Raw genomic sequence first — 25,823 nt, forward strand, 5'->3', positions numbered from 1 at the left:
GCTTGCGGCGTGTGGAAGGCCCAATCCCGCAAGACTTTTCCCGTGCGTACCTCCCCCAAAGGATCCCCCTCCACCTCTAATTTCAATCTTTCATTCAACTCATTTGTCCTCTTTTCCCGACCAGTGCAAAGATACCTCAATCTTCACCCCTCGAATATATACTCGCTGTCGCTGTTAGCTTATTACTACTTTAGAGAACCACATCAACATCGCGCATCCCTTGCGCTAATTGATTCGCGAGGCATAAACTGGCAAGAGACGGTGCGAACGCTGGATGTACGCGATCTGCGCCCAAAACAACGCGCTCCTATTCTCTTGTTTACACCATCCTACGCCTCCCACCTTTCGTCATCAACCTTTTAACAAAGGGCCTAACTCTAACGCGTTGTCGCATCGAGTAGAACGAATCTAGCTGCTTTAATGCCATAATCATTGGGCACTTACCTTTCATTGCTCTTTGCTCTTTCACTCTTTCGCTGCTACATCGCTTCAACTTGCTTTCCTAAACTGTCTCATCGTCGCTGTCGCGATGTTCTATTCCGAGACATTGCTGCAGAAGACAGGGCCTCTGGCTCGAGTCTGGCTGTCAGCAAATTTAGAGCGCAAGCTCTCGAAGACACACATTCTTCAGTCTAATCTACCCGACAGTGTCGATGCCATCATTACTCCAAACCAAGCGCCCATGGCGCTCCGACTAAGCGGTCAACTCTTGCTTGGTGTCGTCAGAATCTATAGTCGAAAAGCTCGGTACCTATTAGATGATTGTAATGAAGCTTTGCTCAAGATTAAGATGGTTTGTGGCCCTCTTTTCAATCTCTACTTCTCCCTTTGCTAATTATTATCTTAGGCCTTTCGCTCCACTGGAAACAATGATATCCCCGAGAATTTGAACATGCCAAACCGGGAAGCATTGATGCTTCCTGATCGTATCACGCCTGCCGATAACTTGAATATCTTACCGCCGCCCGATGCTAACTGGTTACTTGGCCAAATGGAGGATGTGAGCGCTACCCCTGTTAGCTCAGGCACTCGGGGCCGGGGTCGACCAAGCAACCGCGATATCAACCTGCAAGAAGACTTCAACAACAGCCAGTTCTTGTACGACGACAAGATGGACGAGGACAACGTTGCGCTTGCTCCTAATGACGACCTGGAACTAGATTTGGATTTTGGAATGGATATCGATGAGCGACCTCGAGGAGATAAGAGCATCGAAATGGGTCGAGACGCGCCAGCTGCTAGAGCTGTCGAGGATGATATTTTCAGTGAGCTGGATATAGCGCCACCGGCCAAGGGTCTGGATCGCGAGCCATCATTGAATCTTGACTTCGGAGACGACAATGTCAGAATTGCGGACGGGGACGGCGACATTCAGATGGATGATGATTTCCAATTTAATATTGGTGATCAGTCGGCGGTGCCTGAGATGGGCGGTGCCCCTGGTCTCGAACGAGCCCGCATCTCAGAATCACCCCTTTCGGATATTGACGAGAACGTAGCACGAGATGTGGAAGAGTGGACGCGTCTAAACAACACTAGTATTTACGAACCGGGCCAAGAGCCCGAGGAGCCCGAGCCCCTCCCTCAGAAGAAGTCGAAGAAGCGCAAGGTCTTTGGCTTAGACCCTGCCACTCAGCTCACCAGCGCGCATATCAAGGAGCAGCAACAGAATCACGAAAACATTCTTAAGGCACCCACATTCATCTCACGAGATCCGTACTTCCTGGCTTTAGTCGAGCTAAAGAACAGCGGCAGCTTCGTTTCGAGCATCATGGGCGATGGCCGTAGTAAAGCTTGGGCCCCGGAGCTAAGAGGATTGCTATCGATTGATTCTATCAGACCAGTTAACGACCTTAAGCGCAAGCGTGATAGCGGGATTGCTGACGTTGGTGAGGAAGAGGAACAGGGTGCATCCAAATCGCCTCGTTTAGAACTGGGCGATGACGATGACGGACTGGTTATACCTGACGCTGGTTTAGGCGAACGAAGTGTTGCCCCTGATGGCACCATTCTCGAAATTCCTGCGGATGAGACGGTCATCCAACACGACGAGGACGATATTCATCAACCCCGCGAAGGAAGCCCGATGCCGGCGTTTGACGAGACAACGGCTCCCATAGTACATCCCGCTGACAGTGGTCCGGTCTCTATGGGCACGAAGCATGCGGTTCACGTTCTTCGAGATCTATTCGGCGATGAAGCGGCTACTAGTGACGAGAAGAGGAAGAAGTCGGTGGTATTCCAGGACCTCCTGCCCGAAGGGAGAACTACCAAAGCAGATGCCACCAAGATGTTCTTCGAATGTTTAGTACTTGCGACCAAGGATGCTATCAAGGTGGAGCAGAAGGAGGGTACTCTTGGTGGTCCTATCAGAGTCCGAGGAAAGCGTGGTCTCTGGGGTGCTTGGGCTGAGACAGAAGCCGGCGGTGAGATTGCCAACCAAGAACAAGCGCAACAATCTGATCAACCCGAACCTGCCATTGCAACTCCTTCTCGAGTGGTAGCTGCGGCGGCATAACTGTCTATTGCTGGGTTTACTGCTGGGTAATTGGATGATTGCAACGGCAAGATGAAGTAATGGTTCATGTATAAACTTCTCTGCACTTGATGGATATTCCCGAGGGTTCTGATCACATGGTCTAATGGCGTCACGGAGTACTGGGGTACGGAAGGCAGGGAGATACCATCAGCTGCGGGTATATTGGTCGTCAAAATCATGATGGGGTGTTCTTTTCTTTTCCTTTCTTTTTCAGCTCGGTCAAGACAGGGTAATTGCATTCGTGTCGTCATCTAGGGTTAAGATGATAGTTGGGGAGCAGAAGCTAGCATGGAGTGGCATTGCGACGTGATAATACATCGTGCGAGCCTGTTCTCGGAAGAATTCGTAAAATACAATTCACAACAGGATTTGGTTCATTTGATGTATGAGTGAATGATAGAACCGTGACGTTAGAGAGTTATGCCTTGCCTACTGCCTGCGGCTTAAATAAGTGATGTACATGTCTAAGGCTGTGGTTTGCTACGTAACATGTCCATACTAATATCCATTCTACTAACTCCAGGGTTATATTGAGCTTATCAAGTCGTCTACGTGTAGTAGGTAGGTACATCAAACTAAGCAATGCGTCATAATATAGGTATGTACGCTATATGAGCTCCCCGGCTATTGTTATGTGACTTTCTGCATTGACAATTTATTAATAGGCAACTAAGTTTAGACGAAGCCTTCGAGTCAGAATAGTCAGACCTCGTAAACGGTAAGGTAGTTCTTTACGGCGCTATTATAATTAGTACGTATCACATAATCGCGCTCGTATCAGAAACATTGAAGATTTACGTTGATACGTAATAATCAAGACCGTAAATAACTATAACCCCAGATCTGCAAGGCGGCCAGATAAAAGATAGATAAAAGTTAGTATCACACGGAATGGCGACCCACGTGTCAGCCTCAAATTCAACTTCCTACCTACAACATCACCCTACGAGTCTTTGTATGAGTATAAGAACAATGCCCCTGTCATCCAAAACAAACAATTTCCTAGTATCGAATTATAAAAGCCTTAATCAATACAGTGTTCATCCATTCACATCGATAAGCTTTCCTGATATCGATCGATCGTCGCTGTTCCCCTCTGTCGAAGTTGATTCTCCCGGATGATTGAAGAATGTCAACATAATACTATCAACGACTATAACGACGACAACCATAACCATAACCATCAATCAACATAGCCTCAATTATCGCAAGTCGACGATCTTATAAAATATAAAGGGCAATTGCTTCTTGAAAAAATTCCTTGACTCCTTCCACTTCGTTAGGTATCTCCAAAACATTTGACAATACTAGAGTTATCGAAGTGTCTGTTCGCCTCCAAATTAATTAAGATCTATTCAATATTGCTCTTTCTTAATAGTATCACGCTTGTCTAATGTCAACATAAGGGCCCTATTCGCCTGACTCTACTATAGCTCAAATTTGGGAGCTGGTTCAAGACTGACTGGATTACGCAATCAAAAACACTCCAAAGTTGACTCATCGCTCCTCGAGGTTGAAATAATAATGGTCAAGTCACTTGTAGAGCTCTGCACTACAGTGTGCATTCAAAATATCAAAGGTATGGAAGTCTAAGTTTGCCCATATTACTCACCATTTTCAATGCATCACTTTTTCTTCATTCCTGCCTACCATCTGTTCCTTAGGCATTTTCTTGTAGATTAACCACTTCCAATCCAAACACGAATCCTGCCTCTTACGTTGCACCCCCTCACGAACTTCCATTACCTCAATTCTTCTATACACCGCTAACGCCATGACCCCTCCAAAAGAGATTTACGACATAGGCGGCGCGCCTTATTCAATTGTCCGCCCAATCCTCTTAAAGATCAACGATGCCGAGCAGCTGCTTCAGCTCGAGCAGCTATCGCCCCACATCCAAGGTGACGATGCCGAATGCTGGCAGCGTCTCATCGATCGTGACTTCCCTCACCAAGTGAAAAAGCATACCATTGTGCCGAAAGATTCTACTCGGTGGTCTAAGGTATACCAGAAGTACAAGAAGTTGGACGCAGAAGAAAAGAAGGAGGCCTTGGCGAAGTTGAATAACGGCTTCAAGAACATTACGAAGGAGAAGCAGGCCAAGGCTGTCAAAGCTGTAAACTTCAATACGAGAGTTCACGGCCGTATTCCGGGTCAGCGCAAAACCGGACTACCTGGTGGCCGACATGTGGCTGGTTCGGGAGGACTAACTTGGGGCGGCGGATCGCGAACTAAGACGAGCTCTGCCCAGGGCATCATGCAAAAGGCCCGACGAGAGGCCGCCGAGATTGCTCGTAGAAAGCAGCTGTCCACACCCACTGGTCAGCTTCTGGTTCGTCAGGGACAGATCACCCAAGCCCCGCGAGGTATGGTCGAGGAGCACAGAATCAAGTCTCTTCCCGACATTGCTGTGCGCAAAAGATGCTATATTAAACCACCCACGCTAGGCATCGGAGAACGCTGGGAGCGCCAACAAAAGGAACGCGAGGCGCGATTGCTCAAGGCCCAGAGCGCACCTGTTATCAAAGGTGTTACCGTACTTTCGGACGATGATCTTGACCAAGATGACGTGGACAATTATTCGGATTCGGAGCAAGAAGGTGGTTTGAATGTCGAGGATCTGGAGAGCTTCTTCGATGAAAAGAAGCCTACTTCAACTACACCCACTAAGCCCGCGCAGACACCTTCTATGCCCAAGCCCGGCTCTACATTGTCTGGCCTTGCAAAGATGAAGATGGGCCACTCCTGGAAGGACAGACCTACTAGAATCGAACGGGTCGTCGAAACTACGAAGCCATCTACATCGCAAGCATCGAAACCTTCTACTTCAACTTCTCCGCCCCCGCGACCTTCGATGCAGTCGGAACAGCTTTCTCCCCCTCCTAGTGCTGGTGTTGCAGGCGCCGACTCGAAGCCCAAGCCTAAGCTACCGATGGGTCTGAAGCGCAAGGCACCTAGTGTCTTCATGCCACCCAAGCCGAAAGCTCGACGGATGTCCTAGAGGACACGTGCTTCCTTGACCGCGTAGCTCAAATTTACGGTTACGGCGGTACAAGGATCATTGACGGGTCATGACCTTCATCGCCAACATCAGGACCCCTTAAGGAATTGTCTAACGAAACTGGTTTACACGATACCTGGATTTTTCTTTCATGGCTCTTATTCTATGGGAGTACAAGGCTTCCTATACTAGCATGGCGTATAAGGAGCACGGCATTGACTGATGATATTACGGAGTTACAAGAGTCATCCTCACGGCGGCGAAAGGTAGAGGAAACTGCCATAACCTATCGCCCTACTTCAACCAAATTCTTCTATTATCCTGATGTTACTAGTATCATGATAGACATACGTGGTGGAGTCAGCATATGCTTGTTCACAATGGGTAATCTATGTACCCACATATGCGACGAGAAAAGGTGACGAGGCATACTGCGTTTTCATTTATATAGGCGTATGGAGACATCAATGAATTCAATGCCCCAAGTACTATCATGTTTAAATTTCCATACATCAAACTTAATTACTGGTTTAAATGCTTAGTGACTTTACATTGATGTCCTTTATCTCTCGATGAACATTTACTCTTCGGCCTCTCTCCTCTCATCTGGTTGACGTTTATTACTCACCTTCGATACAAATTCTCTAGTTCTATCAATAAGTCAAATATGTGAAGTATCATTTAACTAGTAGTCGTCCCAGTCAGAAAACTTGGGATGATTTGGTACTAACGAGGTCACACGATATTCCACCGAGAAGCAAAAAGCAAGACATCCACATGAAAATCAAAGCAAGCAATGCTAATAACTCGGTTTAGTTCGTATCGATTCGGGGTGCTACCTGCATATCCATATGTAGGTGCTCCATCCCGCGCGTTTAACTATCTATGGATGAATTCATTCATTTCGCAATGCAGCAGACAACAATGTGTATCAGACGAAACACGTAAACGCATTAAGAAAAGCCTTTCTTCTTTCGATAGGGCAAAGATCAAGCCTGGTCAGGCCGTCCACAAGGGGAAAAAAAAAAAGCGACATGGCATGTAAGGCTCGTTCGTTTTCGTAAGTCGTTTAGCGTCTCGAAAGCACTTTTTTTGTTTGTTTGTTCGCTATTGTGGTCTATACCCGCGTTGACCTGTCTAGAAGCTGAGAGGCGAAAAATAGACTAGTTCGTCGAGAATGCGATGGGGGAGATGGGGTACGCGATGAAAGTTCGGGGGTTCGGGTCAGGGGATGCGAGGCTAGCAGCACCCGCCTCGGAGGGTTAGAACCAGATGGAGGGTTGCGTCGGGGACGATGCCGGCGTCCTGCATCGTCAACTGGTCGTGTCTATTATGGGTTATATCGGATTAGCTGGGGCTCGTTGCGAAGAGGTGTATATATATTGCGATAGAAGGACTGGGGAAAGGTGGACGAACAGTTGCTTTCCTCCATAGATAAGTCGTTGTTGATCAGGCGTGATACCCTCCTTCTCCTCGACCTTCTTCTTCACATCTTCGATCTGGAAACATAGGGTTATTAACATCTGGTCCCATCTATATGCCGCTTTGCTAGCTTCGTGGGATGATCCGATAAACAGGATGGCGCAAGTGCGATGTGACGATTTGCTCTGGTTTTCGAGCTGCCATGGAGGGTCGGGATGGGGCCAAAACACACCTTGGACGTAGGCTCAACATCCAGCGAGATCAACTTGCCCGTCAGGGTTCGCACTCTGCTCCGTTTGTCAGCTCACGATCTCCATCTATCCGACCTCACGAAACGGCGCGCTGACAAGGCAGCTATGGCGGGGTATGGTATGGTACGGAGAGAAGGACGCGTAAACGTACTTGATCATCATCTTGCCGGTATTTTATCTGCAGACGCGGGATTCCGGGCGCAAAGGAAGTGAACTTGTGCAGCAGTGCTTTTGAGAAATTGGTGAAGGGCCTTGAGTAGCGTTGTGTGTAATCAATGTAAAAAAGTAGTTTCGGGTGGATAGCAGAGAACCGTTTTGTATACAGTGACGACAGTGAACGAAGACTGGGTACGGTAAGAATGGTGGGGTACCTGTTTGTAGCGGGTCTATCGTTGACCCCACCTGAAGTACATAGTACCTCTAGAGGTTTATGAAAAGGAAGCGACTTTCTACAATTCGGTTTGATGCAACAGAATGTTTGAAGGACAAGAAGAAATGAACGAAATTTTGGGTTTATTGGCCAAGCTTAGAGGATCTCCTGTAGGAGCGCGTCGTACAGCGACGATGAGCTCAACTGAGCCGAAGAGGCTTGAAGAAGCAGCACTTGAGAAGTTTGCGAGGAATATAATGGGATGGCCTCTGCAATAGCAATCATAAGGCTATACTTGAAGTGATGAATTGGGTATACCTAACTCTCAAAGGAGATCCTCTCGTCTATCCTCATTCAGCGCTCTCGCCTGGGGATCACAAGCTTGCAAGGCACCCTTCGAATACCCCGAGAATACTTCAAACCAGCCGTAGCATCAAGGCAGTCGTAGGCATTCGTATTTTACAATGGTTAATCCTTTACATACAGTGGAGATTTTGTGATTCCCCTAACGCCTTATCCTCATTGCTTTTTGGAGTCATCATTAAACACGTTCAATCCCAACCCTTCAGTATCAAGCAGCAGTCTGTTTCTGCCACCTGATTCCTGTAGCTGAGTCGCAATCGCCCTAGCGTTCTCGATCTTCTTCAATTCCACATACGCCTTGCTCTTCTTGATCGCGTCTCCGATAAGTTCAGCTGATCGGGCCTCACCCTGTGCTTTGACAACCATAGCTTGCTTCTCTTGTCTTGCCTTGTCTACTACGAAGGCTGCTCGCTGGGCCTCCTGTTGTGCTACTTGTTTTGCTTCAACAGCAGCTGTAAACTCTGGCGAGAAAGCGAGATGCTAGAGTTCAGATATTAGTGAGAGTTTCAACCTATTTCTATGTGAATACCTTCGACATACCGTAAGGGAAACATCATCCAACAAGATATTGAATCTCTCAGCTCGCCTCGATAGATTGTCTCGAACTAGCCTAGCAACATTCTCTCGCTGAGTGATCAACTGACTAGCATTGAATTGCGCAACCACACTCTTGAGAACCTCATTGACAATAGACGGCAAAACTCGCTCATCATAGTCTTGTCCTAGTGTTCTGTAGATTTGCGGAAGAGCAGCGATGTTAGGTCGTGAGAGCACACGGCAAGTGATGTTGACCATCTGCAAGTCCTTGGTACCGGTAAGGGAAGAGACGTTTCTCGGCTTCGCGCGCACGTTGAAAGTAATTGGTGTTTCGAACCAGGGGATCATAAGGTGAGTTCCTACACAGAGCTATGTGAGCATGACAAGACATTGAAATGCGAAAAGAGCGCCGGGGTGACCGGAGAAGCCGGACAAACCTTCAGTGTAGATCTCCTTGCTAACACCACTTATTCTTCGGTATTTGATAGCCCTGTGACCACCATCGACGTTGAAGAGAGAGTTTTGCAAGACGAAAAATCCGCCACCAAGCAGACCAATAGCTGCTAGAGCTATGCCACTTCCTGGAGGGGGACGAACCGGGCCACCAGGACCACTGAATCCACCTCGGTTCTGGCGCATCATCGCCCGCATCCTCTCCAAATATTCGTCCATCGAATTGCGCGACATCTTGGGCAACGTTGGCGAGGAACGCTGCTGATTTCGTTGGCGATGTCTTTTTGATAAGTTGAGGGACGCAGTATTAGAACATCAAAAAAAGAATCGTGGTCCGGTTTTTTTCTCCAAGGCTTACAAAGTACATATTGAGGCTGATACTTCCTAATTGGTGAGCAGGTGCATCATTGATCCACTTAGCATGGCCCGTGCTCTTGCATTTTCCGAACGCGACTGCTAAAGTTCTTGAAGCTTATATTCTCTTTCCATTATCGATACCAAAGCCAGCCAACCTTGGAAGGCTGTCACAAGAAAAAACACACAACCTTATAAATACAACCAACTTCGACCTCTGCTCATTCAATTCAGTAGTCGAGTGCAGCTAACAAAATCCTGCTCTCACCGATTTTGATTCTAATTTCCTTTTTAAGCTCCTACTACTTTGCAATCGCACCTTCGACAAATTGGTGCTCCGAGAAGCAACGCGAACAATCCTCCACCAGTCGCTAGGCGTTTTCGATTCGTCTATTCAACCTATTACTATTGTCGCTCTTGCCTCCATTTTAGCTATCATTCCCATCCCGTCGGCCACGATGTCGACCAAACCTCCATCTCGCGTTGTCTTTGTTGGCAATATTCCGTATGGACTTTCGGAAGAACAAATTAGCGACATCTTCAGTACCGCCGGCAAGGTCCTGAACTTCCGTCTTGTTTACGATAGGGACACAGGACGCCCTAAGGGCTTTGGTTTCGCCGAGTACCCTGATGCAGGTAAGATAATGGTTCTTAAGGTAATTGTCATTAATCGTGGCCGTACTGACCATGTTCCTATTTTAGATTCAGCCGCTTCCGCTGTCCGAAATCTCAACGATCATGAGATTATGGGACGTAAACTGCGCGTCGACTATAGTACGGAAGGCCGAGTGGACGGTGATGAATCTAACAGCTCATCCGTGACAATTGGCCAGCCCAATGGCACTTCGTATCCTGCCGTCCAGACTGCGCCTACCGGCTCGCTTCCCCCTCTCCCACCCGGAAAAGAGTTGCCTCCGGGAGTAACCGCCACCGATGCAATATCTCGAACTCTAAACACCCTCCCCCCAAGCCAACTGCTTGACATACTTTCTCAGATGAAGTCACTGTCCACGACCGATCCTGCCCGCGCCACGGAACTTTTACAGGCGGCTCCCCAACTATCTTATGCTATCTTCCAAGCTCTACTGTTGATGGGCCTCGTTTCCCCGGAGGCGATTCACTCCGTGGTCGAAACCTCGGCGGCTGCTCCGGCCGCCCAACCTGCCTCCGGATACCCCCCGGCGTACGGTGGTGCTACAACTGTCACGCCTCCGGTCGCTGCACCCTACGCGCCACCTGCCGTATCAGCTCCGCAAGCCGGTTACGCGCCTCCTGCGGCTGGTGCTCCCGCTGCTGCATTGCAGCAAGATCCCGATTCTCTTATGCAGGCTGTCATGGGTTTACCGGCTGATATGATCGAGCAGCTTCCCGAAGCAGAACGCCAACAGATCTTAGCTCTCAGGGCCACTTTCGCAGCTCAGAGACGCTAGTGTACAATGAGATGGCGCAGGAATATGGTTTCTTCACGTTGATTTTTTCTCATACCCATCGCAACTGGTTGGAAGTCGGCGTTCAGGTTCTGGTTTGGGTACAAAAGCTTTCGGGACACCTACGGCACGTGTGTACTCCATTTTGAGCACATCGGAACTCGGCATTCGTACAGGTCACTGTGTGTAGTAATGCAACTGGCATGTTTAGGGAAGAAGAGGGTCTCGAGGGTGGCTTCATGGATCTACGCAGGGTACCCAATCTGCCACTCTTCTGAGTGAGATCTTCAAGAAGCTTCGTATAATACTATGACCGACAAGTCTATGTACATATTTCCGCATCAGAACGAAGCTAATGGTTTCCTTGATGAGCATTCGCTATCGCAAGCAACCGCGACCCAATATTGGTGCATACCCGGTAGTCGCCGTTTTCACATCGATTCATGTAAACAGACGTTTAATGTAGACTACTTAATTATCCCTCATCCCCCTTATGCCATTACACAAACTTACGTCGGATAGCGGCTAGGATGCATCCATGGATTTATCTATGTAGGAATTTCTAAGTTATCTAAGTTACCTTACCCACATAATTCCTCGACCGGAATTGGAAGTTGGATATGTAGGTCCGGCTCATTCGCCAATAGGTACCTTCTGATTTGGTATCACATGCTCATACTGTTAGCTACCAGTTGACTTGATTCTGCGACAATATTAAACATCTAATTTCTTGCGACTTAACAAAAGTAAAATGAATAGAAACTTCATTTATGCATTATCCTCAGATGACCAGATACCTATTCGTATCAGGCGTGTATAAACACGGAATTCCTACATACCGACCTTAAGAGTACATATTTCAACCCCGGAAGCGACTGTCGAGCTAGGTATCTCGATCCGAATTCCCCATATGCTGCATATTGCCCCCACATACACGTAGGTACCCACCTATCTACCTATCTCCCGTTGACATCACCACCTATTAGAGATTGTTAGTGAACTTAGACTAGGTAGCTAGCTTAAACTCTACGATCACCCATTGTTCAATTCCTTATTTTCAATGTTTTGGAGTAAAACATCTCAATTTCGTCCGCGATCTTACCGTTCTTAAGAATTGCGTTATTTACTTACTAACCGATTTATTTCACAAGAATGATTATCCGTCGTTATGGCTAGCAATCAATTCTCGGTTCTCGCCTCCACCGGCGCGCCAGGTGGCTCTCTGACATCCTCTAATGCGACCGGCTCTACCACCCAACCATCCAAGAAAAAACATCGCGCAGGACGAAAACACAAGAAAGCGAGAAGAAAGTCGTTTGCTGCCCCTTCAGCGGACCTGGAGAGCGAAGGTTTACCTCCACCTAGCCATAACGGCCATAGGTCTGGCCTCTATATGACCGAGAGGAATATGAGTAATACGAGCATAGATAGCGAAGTGCTTCTCGACCATAGGTATATTAGGATTTCCAATTCATACCGCCCATGAGACTAATTGATGCTTTCTATAGAGAGCACCAATACCCACGTCCGCGACGTCCGTCAACCCTCACAGCATCTCTCCAATTGCCGCAATCAAGCCGGTCACGCATAGTACACGGAAACCAGAGTCACGAATTTGACGAAGAGGAGGATAATACCGAGTCCGCGCCTTTATTATCCAGCTCCTCTCGACAGGACGTCGCATCTTCTCGAGGATATGGTTCAAGCGATGGGCGACGAAGGCAGGACAGATCTCCTAGCCGTCCTACGTCTAGCAGGAAATCTCAACTTCTAGTTCCCATGACGCCGTCTGATAGATACAATGTAAACTACCCGCCATCTATGCCGGGTACCCCTACATTGGGACCCACTGACCGGTTGGATATGAGCTTTGGAGATATTATGATGAGGGATGAGCTTGCTGAAAGTGGTTCACATACCCACAGCGCACCCGAAACAGATATCGACCCGCTGCGCGAACAGTCTTCCTTTGAGAGGCGTCATACAATCGCATTGCAAGCCCAGGAGGATGTCTGCTTCCCTCAAGAGGGGTTGTCGGAGCTAGCCGAAGAAGACGCTCAGCAGATTCGTGACAGTCGGAACGCACGAACCCGGCGCAGAAGGCGAGATAAGTGGCCGGATTTGTCTATCCTTGAAGAGTGGTCTAGACTTGAGAAGGAAGACCGAAGCGAGGAACGGCGAATGAAGAAGATTACGGAACCGCAGTTGGTGAATGGAAGATTACGGCCAGTCCATAAGGGGTGGTACCGGATAGAGGAGGAAGCTCCGTATCGATTCACATATTTCAACGAGGAGTTTCAAAGCACCATTCACAGCCAGACGATATCGGAGCTCGTCCAGCCAGATGTTGGTTTCAAGGAGCTGTTCCTTCCAGACCCTCCTATCCTATCTGATTCGTCCGATGACGAGGAAGACGAACCTGTCCTTCAAGCAGCGAATTCGTTCAGAAATGGTGCCTCGACTACGGGTGGAAGCCGGCAGACCTCTTTGACGCCGAATATTGCAACGGGCGAAGCCAATGTAGATACGACCCCTAAGCCAATTACCACGCCCTCTGCAGCATCTTCGAGAGAGCACTCGGGTGGTCCAAGTCCGATGCGGGTCAAGTCACCTCTTCCCGGCGTGAAATCGCCTCCCTCGAATGGACAGAAGCAGCCACGATATGGAGAACGTCCTGTTTGGTGGTTAGATGTTTTGAGTCCTACGGAAGCAGAAATGAAGGTACTCGCCAAGACTTTCGGAATCCACCCCTTAACGTCGGAGGATATCATGCTTCAGGAACAGCGTGAAAAGGTTGAACTCTTCCGGCACTATTATTTTGTCAATTATAGATCGTTCGATCAAGATGCCGAATCGGAGAACCACCTAGAGCCGGTCAACATGTATGTCGTGGTGTTCCGTGAAGGTGTCATCTCCTTCCACTTTAGCCAGACTCCGCACCCGGCCAACGTACGACGCAGAGTCCGCCAACTCAAGGATTTCATGATTCTCAGCGCCGACTGGGTCAGCTACGCAATCATTGACGATATCACAGACGTCTACCTCCCTCTTATTCAGACCATCGAGGACGAAGTGGATGCTATCGATGATCAAATTTTACAACTCCATTCGGACCCTTCGTTGTCGAATTCTGACAAGAAGAGAAACCTCGACAACGAGAAAGGAAACCCCGATACGAATGTAGACAACGGTAGAGATATGCTGCGTCGTGTTGGTGATTGCAGAAAGAAGGTCATGAGTTTATATCGGCTGCTTGGAAATAAGGCCGACGTCATCAAGGGTTTCGCCAAACGCTGCAACGAACACTGGGAGGTTGCTCCCCGTTCTGAAATCGGACTGTATCTCGGCGATATCCAGGATCATATCGTGACTATGACGGCCAACCTTAGTCATTACGAAATGTGCGTTCCAACCCCGATTGAACCTAGCTCGTGAAGATGTGGCTAACTTGAATAGGATCCTGGCTCGGTGCCATGCCAACTATATCGCGCAGATCAATATTCACATGAACGAGCGGCAGGAGCAGACAGCTGACGTTCTAGGCAAGCTAACGGTGCTCGGCACGATTGTGCTTCCAATGAACATCATAACCGGTCTCTGGGGAATGAACGTCTGGGTGCCCGGCCAAGAGTACGAGGGAGATCTGAAGTGGTTTTTCGCGATCACCGCAGGACTGCTCATTTTTGGGTTAGCCTGCTTTATCATCGCCAAGCGAGTGTATAATATCGTCTAGACGAGCCTCAGGTATCGGGTATCGTATAGATGTGGTACACGTCCTGTGCTTAGGTAGGTCAGACCGAGCGCGGTATCTTACTCTGCCCTGACAGGTGGGGGAACATAACTTTATATATGGGTTGGATACTTGTCCAATAGTACCCCATGTCATCAGTCCATCAAGGTTCTCATTTCGTGGCCGTTTCATATGAGGTACGACTTCCAACCATAGTATTTGTACATGGAAGCATCATCATTTCATTGTTATAGAACACAAGCTGTGAAGCGTACTTCATTGGGTATGGGGGAAATGAGAATCGGCGTTTTGGGATAAGAGACTCCAGAAGTTCGGGGCTTTATAATATGGACTGGGCTCAATATATATTCTTATACATAATACATAAGCTAGTATATATAGGTATCGATACCGACATCGGTTCGTTCTTTAGGCTCTTAGAGTTGAATACCTACACGTTAATTTTCGAGCACGAAGAGATTGTGTGTATACCGATGAAGTGAAGTAAGTGGCTGATAGATGGATGTTCAACAACAGGATTTATGAGACTAATACAGTAAGCTAACGTTGAGAGGTAAGTGCAGCTACCTACATACCTTCATATCTTCCGAATCATGATTCGAGCAGATTTAGCTCTATCACAAGATAATCCCCTGGTAGATTCACATGTCTTGGGAAGCATGAGCTACTGGGCTCGTTGATCGTGATGCCGGCGACAGACTGTGGCTTACCAATTTCTAATCCCGTGGGTTGTGGCGGTGGAAGCATCTAGCTGTGGCGATAGCTATAGCTTTGAAGGAGCATGATTGGCCAGCCTTGGGTGCCAAGCTTTTATCAGATTAAGTACAAAGTAACTTGTCCCCACATCAACTTTCAGCCTCTCAACCTTATTTTTCTATCGTCGCCCTCGACTTTTACAAATTTCGCCTCAATTACAAACATCCAACAACGATAATTCCGGTCGACAATTGCGCAAAATAATCGTGATTGAATCTTCATATTAATCGACCGCATATTTCCGCTACTCATACCACGACTAAAGTTCCCATCAATCAAAGCATCGCGACATCTCATCCGAAAAAGAAACCGCGACGAAAGAACTCTTCGACCGAATAAAATCCCACACCGGTCCACCAACCTCCCTCTAACTCCCCTACACCAAACACCGTAACAACACCACCGACAAACCCGCAAAAATGGCCAACTTCCTAGCCTCCATCTTCGGCACCGAGCAAGACAAAGTGAACTGCTCCTTCTACTACAAGATCGGCGCCTGCCGGCACGGGGACCGGTGCTCGCGCAAGCACGTCAAACCCTCCTACTCGCAGACCATCCTGCTGCCGTCCATGTACCAGAACCCGGCGCACGACGCGCGGGCGCGCCTTACCCCGGAGCAGTGCGCGAACCACTTCGACGCCTTCTACGAGGACCTCTGGTGCGAGCTGTGCAAGTACGGCGAGCTCGAGGAGCTCGTCGTCTGCGACAACACCAACGACCACCTCGTCGGCAACGTCTACGCCCGCTTCAAGTACGAGGACGCCGCCCAGGCCGCCTGCGACGCGCTCAACTCGCGCTGGTACGCCGGCCGCCCCGTGTATTGCGAGCTCTCGCCCGTCACCGATTTCCGCGAGGCGTGCTGTCGGTTGAATAGTGGTGAGGGCTGCGTTAGGGGCGGGTTTTGTAATTTCATTCATAGAAAAAATCCGACGCCTGAGTTGGAGAGGGAGTTGACGCTTAGCACGAAGAAGTGGCTTAAGATGAGGGGAAGGGATGAGAAGAGCGTTAGTCGGAGCCCGAGCCCGGAGCCGACTAGGAAGCGGTTTTAGGGTGCTTGGGTCTGAGAAGATGGGTGGGTGAATGAGGGACTGGGTTGTGGTTGAGAAATTCGAGATGTGTCTTAAGGGGAATTATGGCCCTGCGATCTTACAGTCATGATTGATCATACCTCGGATTACTACTATGGAAGTGATCTCGATCGCCCAGATAGGAGGAAGTCAAACATTAGCAGGGAAACTCAGTGATAGTGGACGGAGACGAGAAGATCAGATATGAGCAGGCAGCCGGGTTAGCATCCGGCAGAACGAGGATACCCCCAAGCTTTCGCCTGCCTATTGTATTGCTAGAAGGAAAGAATAATGATCCTTGGGGAAACGGATTGACGAACGAAGAAACTTATTTTCATGCAAAAGGAGAGGCCCACAATACTAGGGAAAAACTAGGTTCGGCGTTAATAGGAATTTCAATCCAGACACATTTCTTGAAACCGTCTCGATACATAATCCAAGGGTAGAAATGCTTTCGCATTGCTTCCGCTATTGCTATCAGGCTCAAGCAAAGGGCCAGCCCAAATCAAGTGAATATACCTACCGGAATGATCCTGAATACTCTTTACTACCTACTACTTGTTTACCCAGCACAACTAACAACCAGCATCTCATCTCTAGCACATTCTCAGTCTCTTCTACGAACAGTGATTACGATTATAACGACAAGTGTATTTTACCCCAATGCAAAGCAACACGACGCGGCTGGTTACTGACTGCCCCAGAAGGCCTTCAATGCACATCTATTCCCGTCTAACACAACGCACTCTCACTCTTTCTTTCTGCTTTCCTAATCCCAACCCCCTAAACCTTTGGTTTGCGCCCCTTTCCCTATTACCATTGCTAGAAAGGAAGATGAGAAGACGAGGAATATGGATGTCCCTATGCTATCAAACGTTGTTATGCCCCAAGTTGCGGTGTAGTAAGCAAGTAGTAGCCAGAATTGCAGGTCTCGTAGGCGGAAAAAGCGCCGTGATTAGCCCCCTTGTTCACTGTGAAGAATAACTAAATCTGGGTTGGGCGAGCTATCGGGAGATTGCTCACTCATTAAACGCCAGATAGTGAGGTAGGGAATCGCGTTAGTAGATTATCCCTCCTATTCTTACCACATGGCCCTTCTTATGTCTGAGCGTCGAAGAAAGCATCGTTGCTCTCCACCGTATCTCCCCTGCCCCTGTTCGGTCCTGGGGTCTTGGGAGAAGCCGGGAGGTTCTTCTTGAGATCTCCCGCGAAGTCGATCAACGGCCCGTCCGGCTCGCGGCCCGTCGACTGCAACATGGCCGAAATATCTTTGCTGTCTTTTCTCACCGCCGGCGCCGGGGCATCGCTCTGGCCGAAGTCGATCAAATCCGCTGACGCGTTTTGCGGGGGTGCTTTAATAGCTGCATCCGGCTGCGAGTGCGAGCGAGAGATCGGAGAGGGAATGTCCCATTCGCTGTGCTTTTGGCCCGGTATTATGGGGTAGATGGCCATGATTTGCTCGGCCTGTTTTTCCGGCGTCGTGCCATCGCTGTGTCTTGAATTAGCAAGGGTGTCTCAGCGTGCTAGTAACACCAGGGTCTGTCACCCACATGTGCGCATTGATAATCCACTCCAGATGTTCCATGTCTTCTCCCGTGCCACCGTAATCTTTGTCTACTCGCCTGAATAGTCGAGGTTGCCAATCGACACCTGCCGCGCCTCTACTCGCTGCCTCATCTCGCTGCTGATCCTCGACTTTCGTCTTCTCGTCGGTTGCTAGTTCGTGGTTTCTGTCTTTCACCGCTTGCGCCGTCTTCTGCCACAGCCTTTGCGATTCACGCTCACCCTGCTCTTCTAGAGGCCGGACGCGAGGTTTTGAGGCTTTCACTTTTCGGGCGTCGAAGAACATGTCTTTGTGCCCGTTCTAGAGACCTATTAGCTAGTAATAAGGCATCAGCAGCCGTACGTTACCCACCCTAAGATCTTTGATGAACATTTCTTCGCTCCATAGGCCGGAGAGTTCAAATAGTACCTGTCCGGTTCGGTCATCTTTTATCGTGCCTCCGATGGCATTATATGTCCCGCTAACCCATCCCTTCGTCTTGAAGTCAACGTCGGCCGTGAGACCCAACTCGGGACATCGCACGACGCTGTGATCACCTAATTCATACTTCATGTTACCGAACAGGATTCCTCTCGCGTACATGTTGGGTTGCGTCAACCAGCTAAGAATACCGTCAGTCACTGATCGTACGAAGCCCTTGGGAATTCACGAACTATCTTTCCCCCTGTTTACGATCCTTGCCCCTATTCGTCAGTGTGAGCACGGCGATGCCTTCCATCAAACTCGCAGCCGAGTTGCCCAAGAATTTGCTCCTAGGTTTCAGGGTACCGTCAATACGAATATGATGATCTGGCGCCATGTAGAAGTAGCTTGACTTAGGCGGATGGTGGGATGTTTGTTCGGAGATATAGTAGGCACGGGTACCGTCAGGTAGGTCCCAATAGCAGGAGAATACCTCGCCGAGAATCGGGTTTAGAGGTTTCTTGACACCCCTGTTATCTTGTATCAGCCTATATAAGCCACAGCACGAGGAAGGGAACTTTACGGTGGTCTAATATGCCAGCCGCTGAGGTAGAATTTTACGACGGACACAAAACGTTGGACCGGGTCGTCGATATCGGGAATTGGGAGGAGCATTTCCGGATGGCACATGAAGCTATATTCGATATCAGTAAGTTTTAGGTCCGCGCACTGGAAGTCGTGGGTCAATGGTTCAGGACAACGTACTTGGTGATCCGCTCTAGCATACTTCGGGGCTCAAGGATGAAGGTAGGTAGGACAACTCGACTTAGATCGGCGCCGGGTCGCAGTTGAGAAATAATATGTGTGAGGACTTCTAACGGTTAGGATTTATTCCACTTCAAGACGATTGTTCGGAGAGACTCACCGTTGCCCTGTTCGGGCTCGATTATGGAGGTATCATCGTCCTCGGCACCGTCCCCGGAGGATCTACTGCCTAGAGGAGGCGGCATTGTCAGCGAGCACGTAGCCTTACAAAACAAATGCAATTCTCGTACGGTTAACAGGTGTAGCTTTAGATGATTAATATGTGTGCTTCCTCTTTTATTCAAATTGAAACTTGAAATACCAAATCCTTTGGCAAAATAAGAATAGGAACGACAAGTTTACGTACTAGCATTCGACATTGTTCGGCGACGGCGGCCTAGGCCTGAAGTGATCTTGACTCCGTGCATCGTCTCCTTCTGTCGGATCGGCTGGGATTAAAAAGGCTTAATTAAGATATAAGCTTAAAAAAAAGAGAGGTTACCCGAGTTGCAGATTTCAGATTGTTAATTGTTAAACAAAGAATTTATTGATAAAGGCGAAAAGATGCAAGAGGGTCGCAACTGGAAGCAACCGGTAGCTGATAGCTTGTAAGCCTGACGCCTTTGCTCCTGCTACCATTGATCGATGTCCGGGCTGTGCAAGTATAAAAAGTATAATGATGTACCCCTCCCCACGTTGTGCTGGTTGCGCTTGCTGCGTAGCGGATTCTCGGGCTGTTATCGATTACAACTTATTACCGTACCCGTACGGTAGTCTACCATCACCCCTAATTAGAGGGGCTGACCGATGACCTCACCAACCCCAACAAAGATTTACTTTTATGTAGCATTCCGCAGAGCTGAGTAGATAGAAAAGCGTATAAGATATGCGATGCGATAACATTACCTCAATATTTTCCCACGATAATTGGGATGCAGGATACAAAGCGATTACTCAGGCAATTTACTTCTCTCATATATGAGGTAGACGACAAATAGTAAAAGCAGTTGGATAACAATTTAGCAGCCTAATCTGAACAAGTATATAGAATACACAATTATTGTTGCCTAGTTTTTGTATGAGTAAGGGATAAACACCAACTCCCACGGTGTGCATTGTACGGACCTGAATGACCGGTGGAGTTACGTAGTGGGCGTTGTAAAACAATTTACTTCAAAAGGGGGTCGGCGCAAAGTTGAGACCACGAGGGTCAAGGGTGTCGGAACCGATGACGTACGTCAGACGTGGATGCGCGCGTAGTCTACTTTTGGTAAGCCTCGAGAACAACAATTGGTTGACTCCGTCGTTAAATTTTAGCTACTACATCGAGCTTCTAACATTGAATCTAGCTTCCTAGGCACGTTGAGTTCCAATTGCTGAAACAACGCAACAAAAGTCCAGATGCAAGACCGCGTCGGCTGGCTGGCTATTGCTCGCGCTTCCTGAGAAGCCCTTAGCTCTACCACTCTTTGACTTGTGACGCCCTTCTCTTGCGAAAATAACCACTGGGGGTATCGTGTCATACATGTTTAGCATTGCCGTACGTCGCAATGTCCATCAGGTGAAAAAACGATATGCAGTCCGTCTGCATGAATCATGTCCTCATTTCGTCGTGGCCCCCTATTCATTTCCCCCTGCTTAATCGCGATCCTTTGACTGGCGCGGGTAGAACCGAACAAAGCCTATCTCTCTCTGAAATATCATTAGCTACCATATCCAATGAAACAAAATAGGGACTGCCAAGCTTACCAAGGTTATCATCGAACAATATTGTTATGTCATCGTGTTCGCCGGCAAAATCAGGCATGTCCAGGCACAGGAATGCCGTATCATCCGTGTCCGCACCGCCTTCGCGGGGCACCTTCGGTAGCGGAAACTTGGCGTCTGCCAACTTCAAGCCCGCTTTCCCGTTTCGGCTGAAAGATTCGAACGTGTCGGTGCCCTTGAGCACAAACCCCATGCACTGCCCGTGATGCCAATCCTCGAAGAACGCTAACAATTGGACAGTCTTGTCCTGTTGTACCACTTGTACGCGAGTGGTACCAGCCTCCCACTTCTTGTGGATGGGCACTACCATCATGCGTCGCGAGATATTTAGGTTTATAGCGATGCCATCAAATAATACAGAATAACCCGTAAGCCCAGCTTGGAACGAGTGAAGGTCCCTGAAACTCGGGAATCGGTAGGTGCGGACTGTTTGGCCGCGTTGGATAGTATTCTGCAAACCTGCGAATTCACGATGTGATTCTCGAGGTACATGCGTTTCCAGTATGGAAACGGTCATATCCACTTGTGGTTGTCTCAGAACATGCAACGTCAAGATGTCCTTCGTACCAAGCCTAAATTTCAACTCGCCAGGACCAACATTGACTCGGTCCGTAATGGTACTAATCACGCCGACTCCGCCCTTGTCCAGCGACTCGATCTCAACCCTGAGCTTCTCTGCCAATACCGTGGAGGGAATTTCCGCGTATTTGTCGTTGATGACACGCGCACGCTGCCATGGTAGCCGTTGGATGGCTGGGAAGCCTCCTTTCGTATCACCGGCTGGCTCCGACATATTCATACCCTCTAACGGAACTTCTGCCACGATCTCCTCATCTTTGTGAATATAGGTCCCAGTAATCATCTTCAGCAGCATCTCGCGCTCCTTATCATCGTTAAATGTCATAACCATTCTTCCCTTGTAATTCCCATCTTGAAAGTCCAATTGGAGAACAGGAGCGCGTTGGTCGCCACGGAGCAGAGCGAATTGGACCGGAAGCTGTGGCGAGAAGGAGTGCGTTACTCCGCTGAGCGTCCGTATCCTGGGTCCAGTAACGATAGCAACACGGAAGCCTCGGTGGAACGTCCTGGGCCCGGTTGGGCTACTTTCCTTTAGGAGCTTCTCGAACAAGCCTATTTCACATTGACCTACGGGTTCCTTGGGGAACGTCCGCCCTTGTGGATTCGAGTCGAAATAATGGAAACCACGAAGCGACGTGGTATGTTTGACAGTTTCGTCTCGTCGTGGATATAGGTAGGATTGGACTTTGGAACTGAAATCGTACATGCTCCATAGCATCTTGAAATCTTGCTGCGAGCACTCAACCGCGAGCATAAAACCTCGAGGCAGCTTAATTTCAAGCCGGCAAGCTTCCGACCTCCACCGAACATCCTGCCATGTCGGTCCTGCATTCTTGTCTGATTGGATTCGTAACGAGACGGAGCCATTTTGGCTTGCGATGATGAAATTCAGGTTCGGATCTGTCTGTGCTCGCACAATAGACAGCATGCAGGGAAAACGAGTTTGTCTCGATTCCACGCCCTGTTCCATAAAGAATACATCGGCTACCACTCGGCCGTAGTTAAAATGCTTGGTCGTGTCGCCAAGAGGCAAAGCCTCTAGCGCTTCCATGGATCGGGTTGGCTGCTTGGCAGCTGCGAGAGCAGAGCCCCATATCCCGTTGAGAAGGGCGATGATATCTTGGCTTACTGATGGGTACTCTAAAAAGATAAACTTGTCCATCGTCTGGGGGAGGAAAGGTTCTTCGGGCGGTAAGAAACCATTACGCTTCATAGACCCAGAAAGCTTTCTCAAGTTAGATATCAATGCTTGCCTAACATCACCCAACTCGCCATCTACAGGGCTGTATTTGCCTTCTGCTACCTCTGGAAGTGCGTGTTCCATTAGCCAATATCCCTTTGCTAAATCGGTGTAAGCTTGGTACCGAGCTATGAGTAGTCGAGTTTCATTTGGATTCGCTGGACGACTTCTAATAATCGTCTCCAACGATGTTCTCCCCTTCAAAAACCACCACAGCGCCGCTCGGCACATATCCTCGGGTCGAGCAGTCCCTAAGGGTCTAAATTGCTCCGCATGGAGACGAAATAATTCATACAAGTGCTTCGTGCGGGCGATGAAAAGCTCTAGTGCATCATCGCCAGTCGAGGCTGACACTACAGTATCGTGGAGGCTCCGGTTAGTCTTCTCTGGCGAAGGCGGGATGAATCCGCGTGAACCAGCTGTTTGGGTAACTGGCGTGGCCTTGTGGGAGACAGGGGAAGTAGAATGGATAGAATTCGAATATTGAGACGAGGGGCTCTCGCCGGGATTATTCATATTTATAGGCATTTCATCAGGTGACACTGGTCGCTGTGCCATGGCGGGTACCATATCGAAATCTGGTAATGCGTCCTCAGATGGTAAAGGAGGTAGAGGTGATCTATTAGAAGATCCGTAGGATTGGTTTTGTGGTACATCTTGATAAGAAGGGGGATTTGGCGCTCGAAGAGAAGGACTTTTCGTCGGAATTTGTTGTATTGGCGAAGGCTTCAGTGGAGCTCTAGTCGACTGAGTTCGCAATACCGAAGAGACGGATTCTTGCAAGGACGGAGCCCCCGATCTGGTAGACATGGATCTTTCCGGAGGGGGCGTCGGTTCCTGCATAGTTGGTAGCGTTGGCTGTTTGTGGCGTATACTTTTTTCTCGGATTGGTTCGGGAGACGATGTTGGGTCATCCCAATCGTGGTTTGAATTGGCGCTGGCAGTCCTCATTGCCATTCCCTCGGCCTGCCGCTGCTCCTGTTGATGGAGCTCGATGAAAGAACGACGGTTGTCATCTTTGCGACTAGCGGGCATATCTAGGAAGTTAGAAGACCGAGCAGATTCACCTGCCGGAACAGCACGAGGCTTTGGGGGGGAGGGGGACGAATAGGGAGGTGGCTCGTCTGTTCGGAAATCTGAGATTGTGCTGAAACCTGTCTGCGTCCTGCGTATGGGACCAGGTACAAACCCTCCATCATCCTTTTGTTGCACTTCTTGGAAGGCTCCCACTTGTCTAGCATATTGATGGCCCTCTTTTGTAGGCGGGATAGGTGCTGAAAATGGTACAGATTTAGATCTCTTTCTCCTGCCGATCTCCGCCACTATAGTCTCGCACTCATCACCACCTTCTCCAATAATCTCAGGGTACGTATCGGCGAAACGAACAACGAGATTCTTGTGTTTCCTTGGCCGTGGGCTATGTGACCGTGCCCGTTGGGCGAGACTCTGGGATTTGCTTTCGACTTCGAGGGTCTGCGGGAATCGGCTAGCCTTAGAGGTATCGAGAGCGAGAGCGGGTGGGCCCCTCGGGGCGGTAGCTGGGGGTGGAGGAAGAGGATGATTAACCATCAAACGGTCCGAGTGACCAAGGAAGTCGGAGATCTCGTTTGCACTCTCTTCGTTGGTCATTTTTCTGTCTCTAGTTCCGCTACCACCAAATAACTTCCCCATGAAACGATCCCTTCGTCGGGCGCCTTCGGTGGGTGCATCGTTCTCCATCGTCGTCTGTGATTTGGCGGGGTACGATAACATATGTCTTGAGGAACCATCAATCAGCAACGCTTCCAACGTCTGCGTCTAGATAGAGCTGGGTTGGTAGCTGTCAATGGTTTGAAGGATCAGATTAGGTTTCAACAGGATCGTGAAAATGATTAGCAGGACCAAGATCGGACGCCAAAATCCAAAGTTCTTTTGTTGGAGCCGGGTGTTGGTCGGGAAGAAGCACCAAAAGTTTGGTCAGAAGATTGTCAGGAATAGTTGCCGTGGAAGTGAGTATGATGGTGTATGAGTATGTGCGTATGTGTGTGTTGTTTACTTCTGTGTGCCCAGGTGTCCCCAGGTCCACCATTCGATTCGAGATAGCGAGATTGTTAATGTTAATTAGTTCGGCTGGGATCGTCGTTCACCAAGGGGGGTAGTCGAATAGTAAAATAGTGATACACCAGCACAGGCATACATAGGGAAACAGCCAGACAAAGCTGTTAGTTTCGCTATGTTACCCACTATAAACTACCGAAGCAGTGAACGGCAAGGTGTGCTGCGTGTGCTGGGCGTGCCGGGTGCGTGGTGAGGCGTTAGGTGGCGGTGGAATGCGATAACCATCTACAATCTATCCATAGATCATGGGTGTTATTCCATTAATATTGATGTGGAAGCAAGGAACGTCAACGAAGATGGTGAAAAAAAGAGCCGGACGGAACCTAGAAACTTTGGAACTATGGCAATATCGGCCCTGTCATACGTCGCACGTGTGCTTTGTTAGCATTGGAATTGAAGGTGTGTCGTGTGTCACCTCAGGGCTGCTGGTTTAGCTTTCTTGTTTTATTTCTGGCCTTGGAGGTGCTCGGTGCGAGCAGGTGCGAGTCGACTAGCAAATGATTTTGCTATGAATTGGTCGTGCAGCAGGTGCAGATCGCCCAGTTTCAGGTACAGATACTGGAACCTTGCCCAGGCAGAGCCCGCACTTTTTTTTTTTCGAAGTCCCGTCCCGGAATTCCAAGTTTCGTTCGACACATCAAATGCTAATGCGCCTGAATGCTCTTCACGAGGGTCGAAACCAGATATCACGAGAATCGTAATGATCAATTTAGCTACTATGTCAAGTCCATACATCATATGTACAATGCACATGTATACATATATGTTAGTTTTAATGGGGTCTCCCTGCAAACTGCGAACCCAATTAAATATCTGGCAACCGATTTCTTACGTGTACTGTTAAGTTTAAGATCAATTTGTACGTAAGTTACCTGTACCTGCACCCTGTCTTGTGTAAGGACGAATCGAATTAAGCCCTGGCATTGGACCCCTCGGTCCCTATTTTGTGGCGTCCACCAATCAGGGTATGGGCAAGGTACAGGGACCACTCTATTCTTGGCGCTGTACCTTTACGAAGCACTAAAAGCAACTATACTAATCGTACTAAGAGGGTAGGGGTAATGGCCTTATCGAGAGCT

At 48.8% G+C, this 25,823-nt stretch overlaps 9 protein-coding genes across 9 annotated transcripts; 5 read left to right on the plus strand and 4 right to left on the minus strand.

Moving 5' to 3' along the window:
- The first annotated feature begins 53 nt into the window (after positions 1–53).
- Positions 54–2,916, plus strand: F4807DRAFT_409144 (Rec8 like protein-domain-containing protein). The gene is made up of 2 exons (XM_047996507.1): positions 54–793; positions 848–2,916. The coding sequence occupies exons 1-2, from the start codon at positions 530–532 to the stop codon at positions 2,516–2,518; spliced, it is 1,935 nt and encodes a 644-aa protein (XP_047858316.1). The 5' UTR covers positions 54–529; the 3' UTR covers positions 2,519–2,916.
- Positions 2,917–3,450: 534 nt separating this feature from the next.
- On the plus strand, positions 3,451–6,062 carry F4807DRAFT_409145 (RNA polymerase II transcription factor SIII subunit A-domain-containing protein). Its single transcript, XM_047996508.1, has 2 exons — positions 3,451–4,118; positions 4,330–6,062. Exons 1-2 carry the CDS (start codon positions 4,064–4,066, stop codon positions 5,538–5,540), a joined length of 1,266 nt encoding a protein of 421 aa, XP_047858317.1. The 5' UTR covers positions 3,451–4,063; the 3' UTR covers positions 5,541–6,062.
- A 496-nt stretch (positions 6,063–6,558) lies between these two features.
- Positions 6,559–7,568, minus strand: F4807DRAFT_409149 (uncharacterized protein). Its single transcript, XM_047996509.1, has 4 exons — positions 7,365–7,568; positions 7,195–7,249; positions 6,957–7,039; positions 6,559–6,867 (listed from the first exon to the last, which is right to left on the minus strand). Exons 1-4 carry the CDS (start codon positions 7,373–7,375, stop codon positions 6,780–6,782), a joined length of 237 nt encoding a protein of 78 aa, XP_047858318.1. The 5' UTR covers positions 7,376–7,568; the 3' UTR covers positions 6,559–6,779.
- Positions 7,569–7,678: 110 nt separating this feature from the next.
- Positions 7,679–9,264, minus strand: F4807DRAFT_409153 (band 7 family-domain-containing protein). The gene is made up of 3 exons (XM_047996510.1): positions 8,921–9,264; positions 8,487–8,842; positions 7,679–8,426 (listed from the first exon to the last, which is right to left on the minus strand). Exons 1-3 carry the CDS (start codon positions 9,168–9,170, stop codon positions 8,103–8,105), a joined length of 930 nt encoding a protein of 309 aa, XP_047858319.1. The 5' UTR covers positions 9,171–9,264; the 3' UTR covers positions 7,679–8,102.
- A 164-nt stretch (positions 9,265–9,428) lies between these two features.
- Positions 9,429–11,441, plus strand: F4807DRAFT_409154 (hinge domain of cleavage stimulation factor subunit 2-domain-containing protein). The gene is made up of 2 exons (XM_047996511.1): positions 9,429–9,926; positions 9,993–11,441. Exons 1-2 carry the CDS (start codon positions 9,749–9,751, stop codon positions 10,718–10,720), a joined length of 906 nt encoding a protein of 301 aa, XP_047858320.1. The 5' UTR covers positions 9,429–9,748; the 3' UTR covers positions 10,721–11,441.
- A 24-nt stretch (positions 11,442–11,465) lies between these two features.
- F4807DRAFT_200450 (cora-domain-containing protein) lies at positions 11,466–14,622 on the plus strand. The gene is made up of 4 exons (XM_047993804.1): positions 11,466–11,653; positions 11,869–12,169; positions 12,226–14,118; positions 14,174–14,622. Exons 2-4 carry the CDS (start codon positions 11,886–11,888, stop codon positions 14,448–14,450), a joined length of 2,454 nt encoding a protein of 817 aa, XP_047858321.1. The 5' UTR covers positions 11,466–11,653; positions 11,869–11,885; the 3' UTR covers positions 14,451–14,622.
- Positions 14,623–15,343: 721 nt separating this feature from the next.
- F4807DRAFT_409175 (putative splicing factor U2AF 23 kDa subunit) lies at positions 15,344–16,735 on the plus strand. Its single transcript, XM_047996512.1, has one exon. It carries the CDS (start codon positions 15,644–15,646, stop codon positions 16,271–16,273), a length of 630 nt encoding a protein of 209 aa, XP_047858322.1. The 5' UTR covers positions 15,344–15,643; the 3' UTR covers positions 16,274–16,735.
- Positions 16,736–19,709, minus strand: F4807DRAFT_409178 (Oxysterol-binding protein). The gene is made up of 8 exons (XM_047996513.1): positions 19,429–19,709; positions 19,183–19,251; positions 19,023–19,128; positions 18,841–18,951; positions 18,509–18,787; positions 18,207–18,456; positions 17,842–18,155; positions 16,736–17,780 (listed from the first exon to the last, which is right to left on the minus strand). Exons 1-8 carry the CDS (start codon positions 19,487–19,489, stop codon positions 17,390–17,392), a joined length of 1,581 nt encoding a protein of 526 aa, XP_047858323.1. The 5' UTR covers positions 19,490–19,709; the 3' UTR covers positions 16,736–17,389.
- Positions 19,710–20,278: 569 nt separating this feature from the next.
- On the minus strand, positions 20,279–24,694 carry F4807DRAFT_200579 (uncharacterized protein). The gene is made up of 2 exons (XM_047993805.1): positions 20,811–24,694; positions 20,279–20,753 (listed from the first exon to the last, which is right to left on the minus strand). Exons 1-2 carry the CDS (start codon positions 24,397–24,399, stop codon positions 20,686–20,688), a joined length of 3,657 nt encoding a protein of 1,218 aa, XP_047858324.1. The 5' UTR covers positions 24,400–24,694; the 3' UTR covers positions 20,279–20,685.
- Between the last annotated feature and the right edge of the window lie 1,129 nt (positions 24,695–25,823).

The sequence above is a fragment of the Annulohypoxylon truncatum genome (genome assembly GCF_022578515.1).
Source record: "Annulohypoxylon truncatum strain CBS 140777 unplaced genomic scaffold F4807scaffold_3, whole genome shotgun sequence".
Taxonomy (NCBI): domain Eukaryota; kingdom Fungi; phylum Ascomycota; class Sordariomycetes; order Xylariales; family Hypoxylaceae; genus Annulohypoxylon; species Annulohypoxylon truncatum.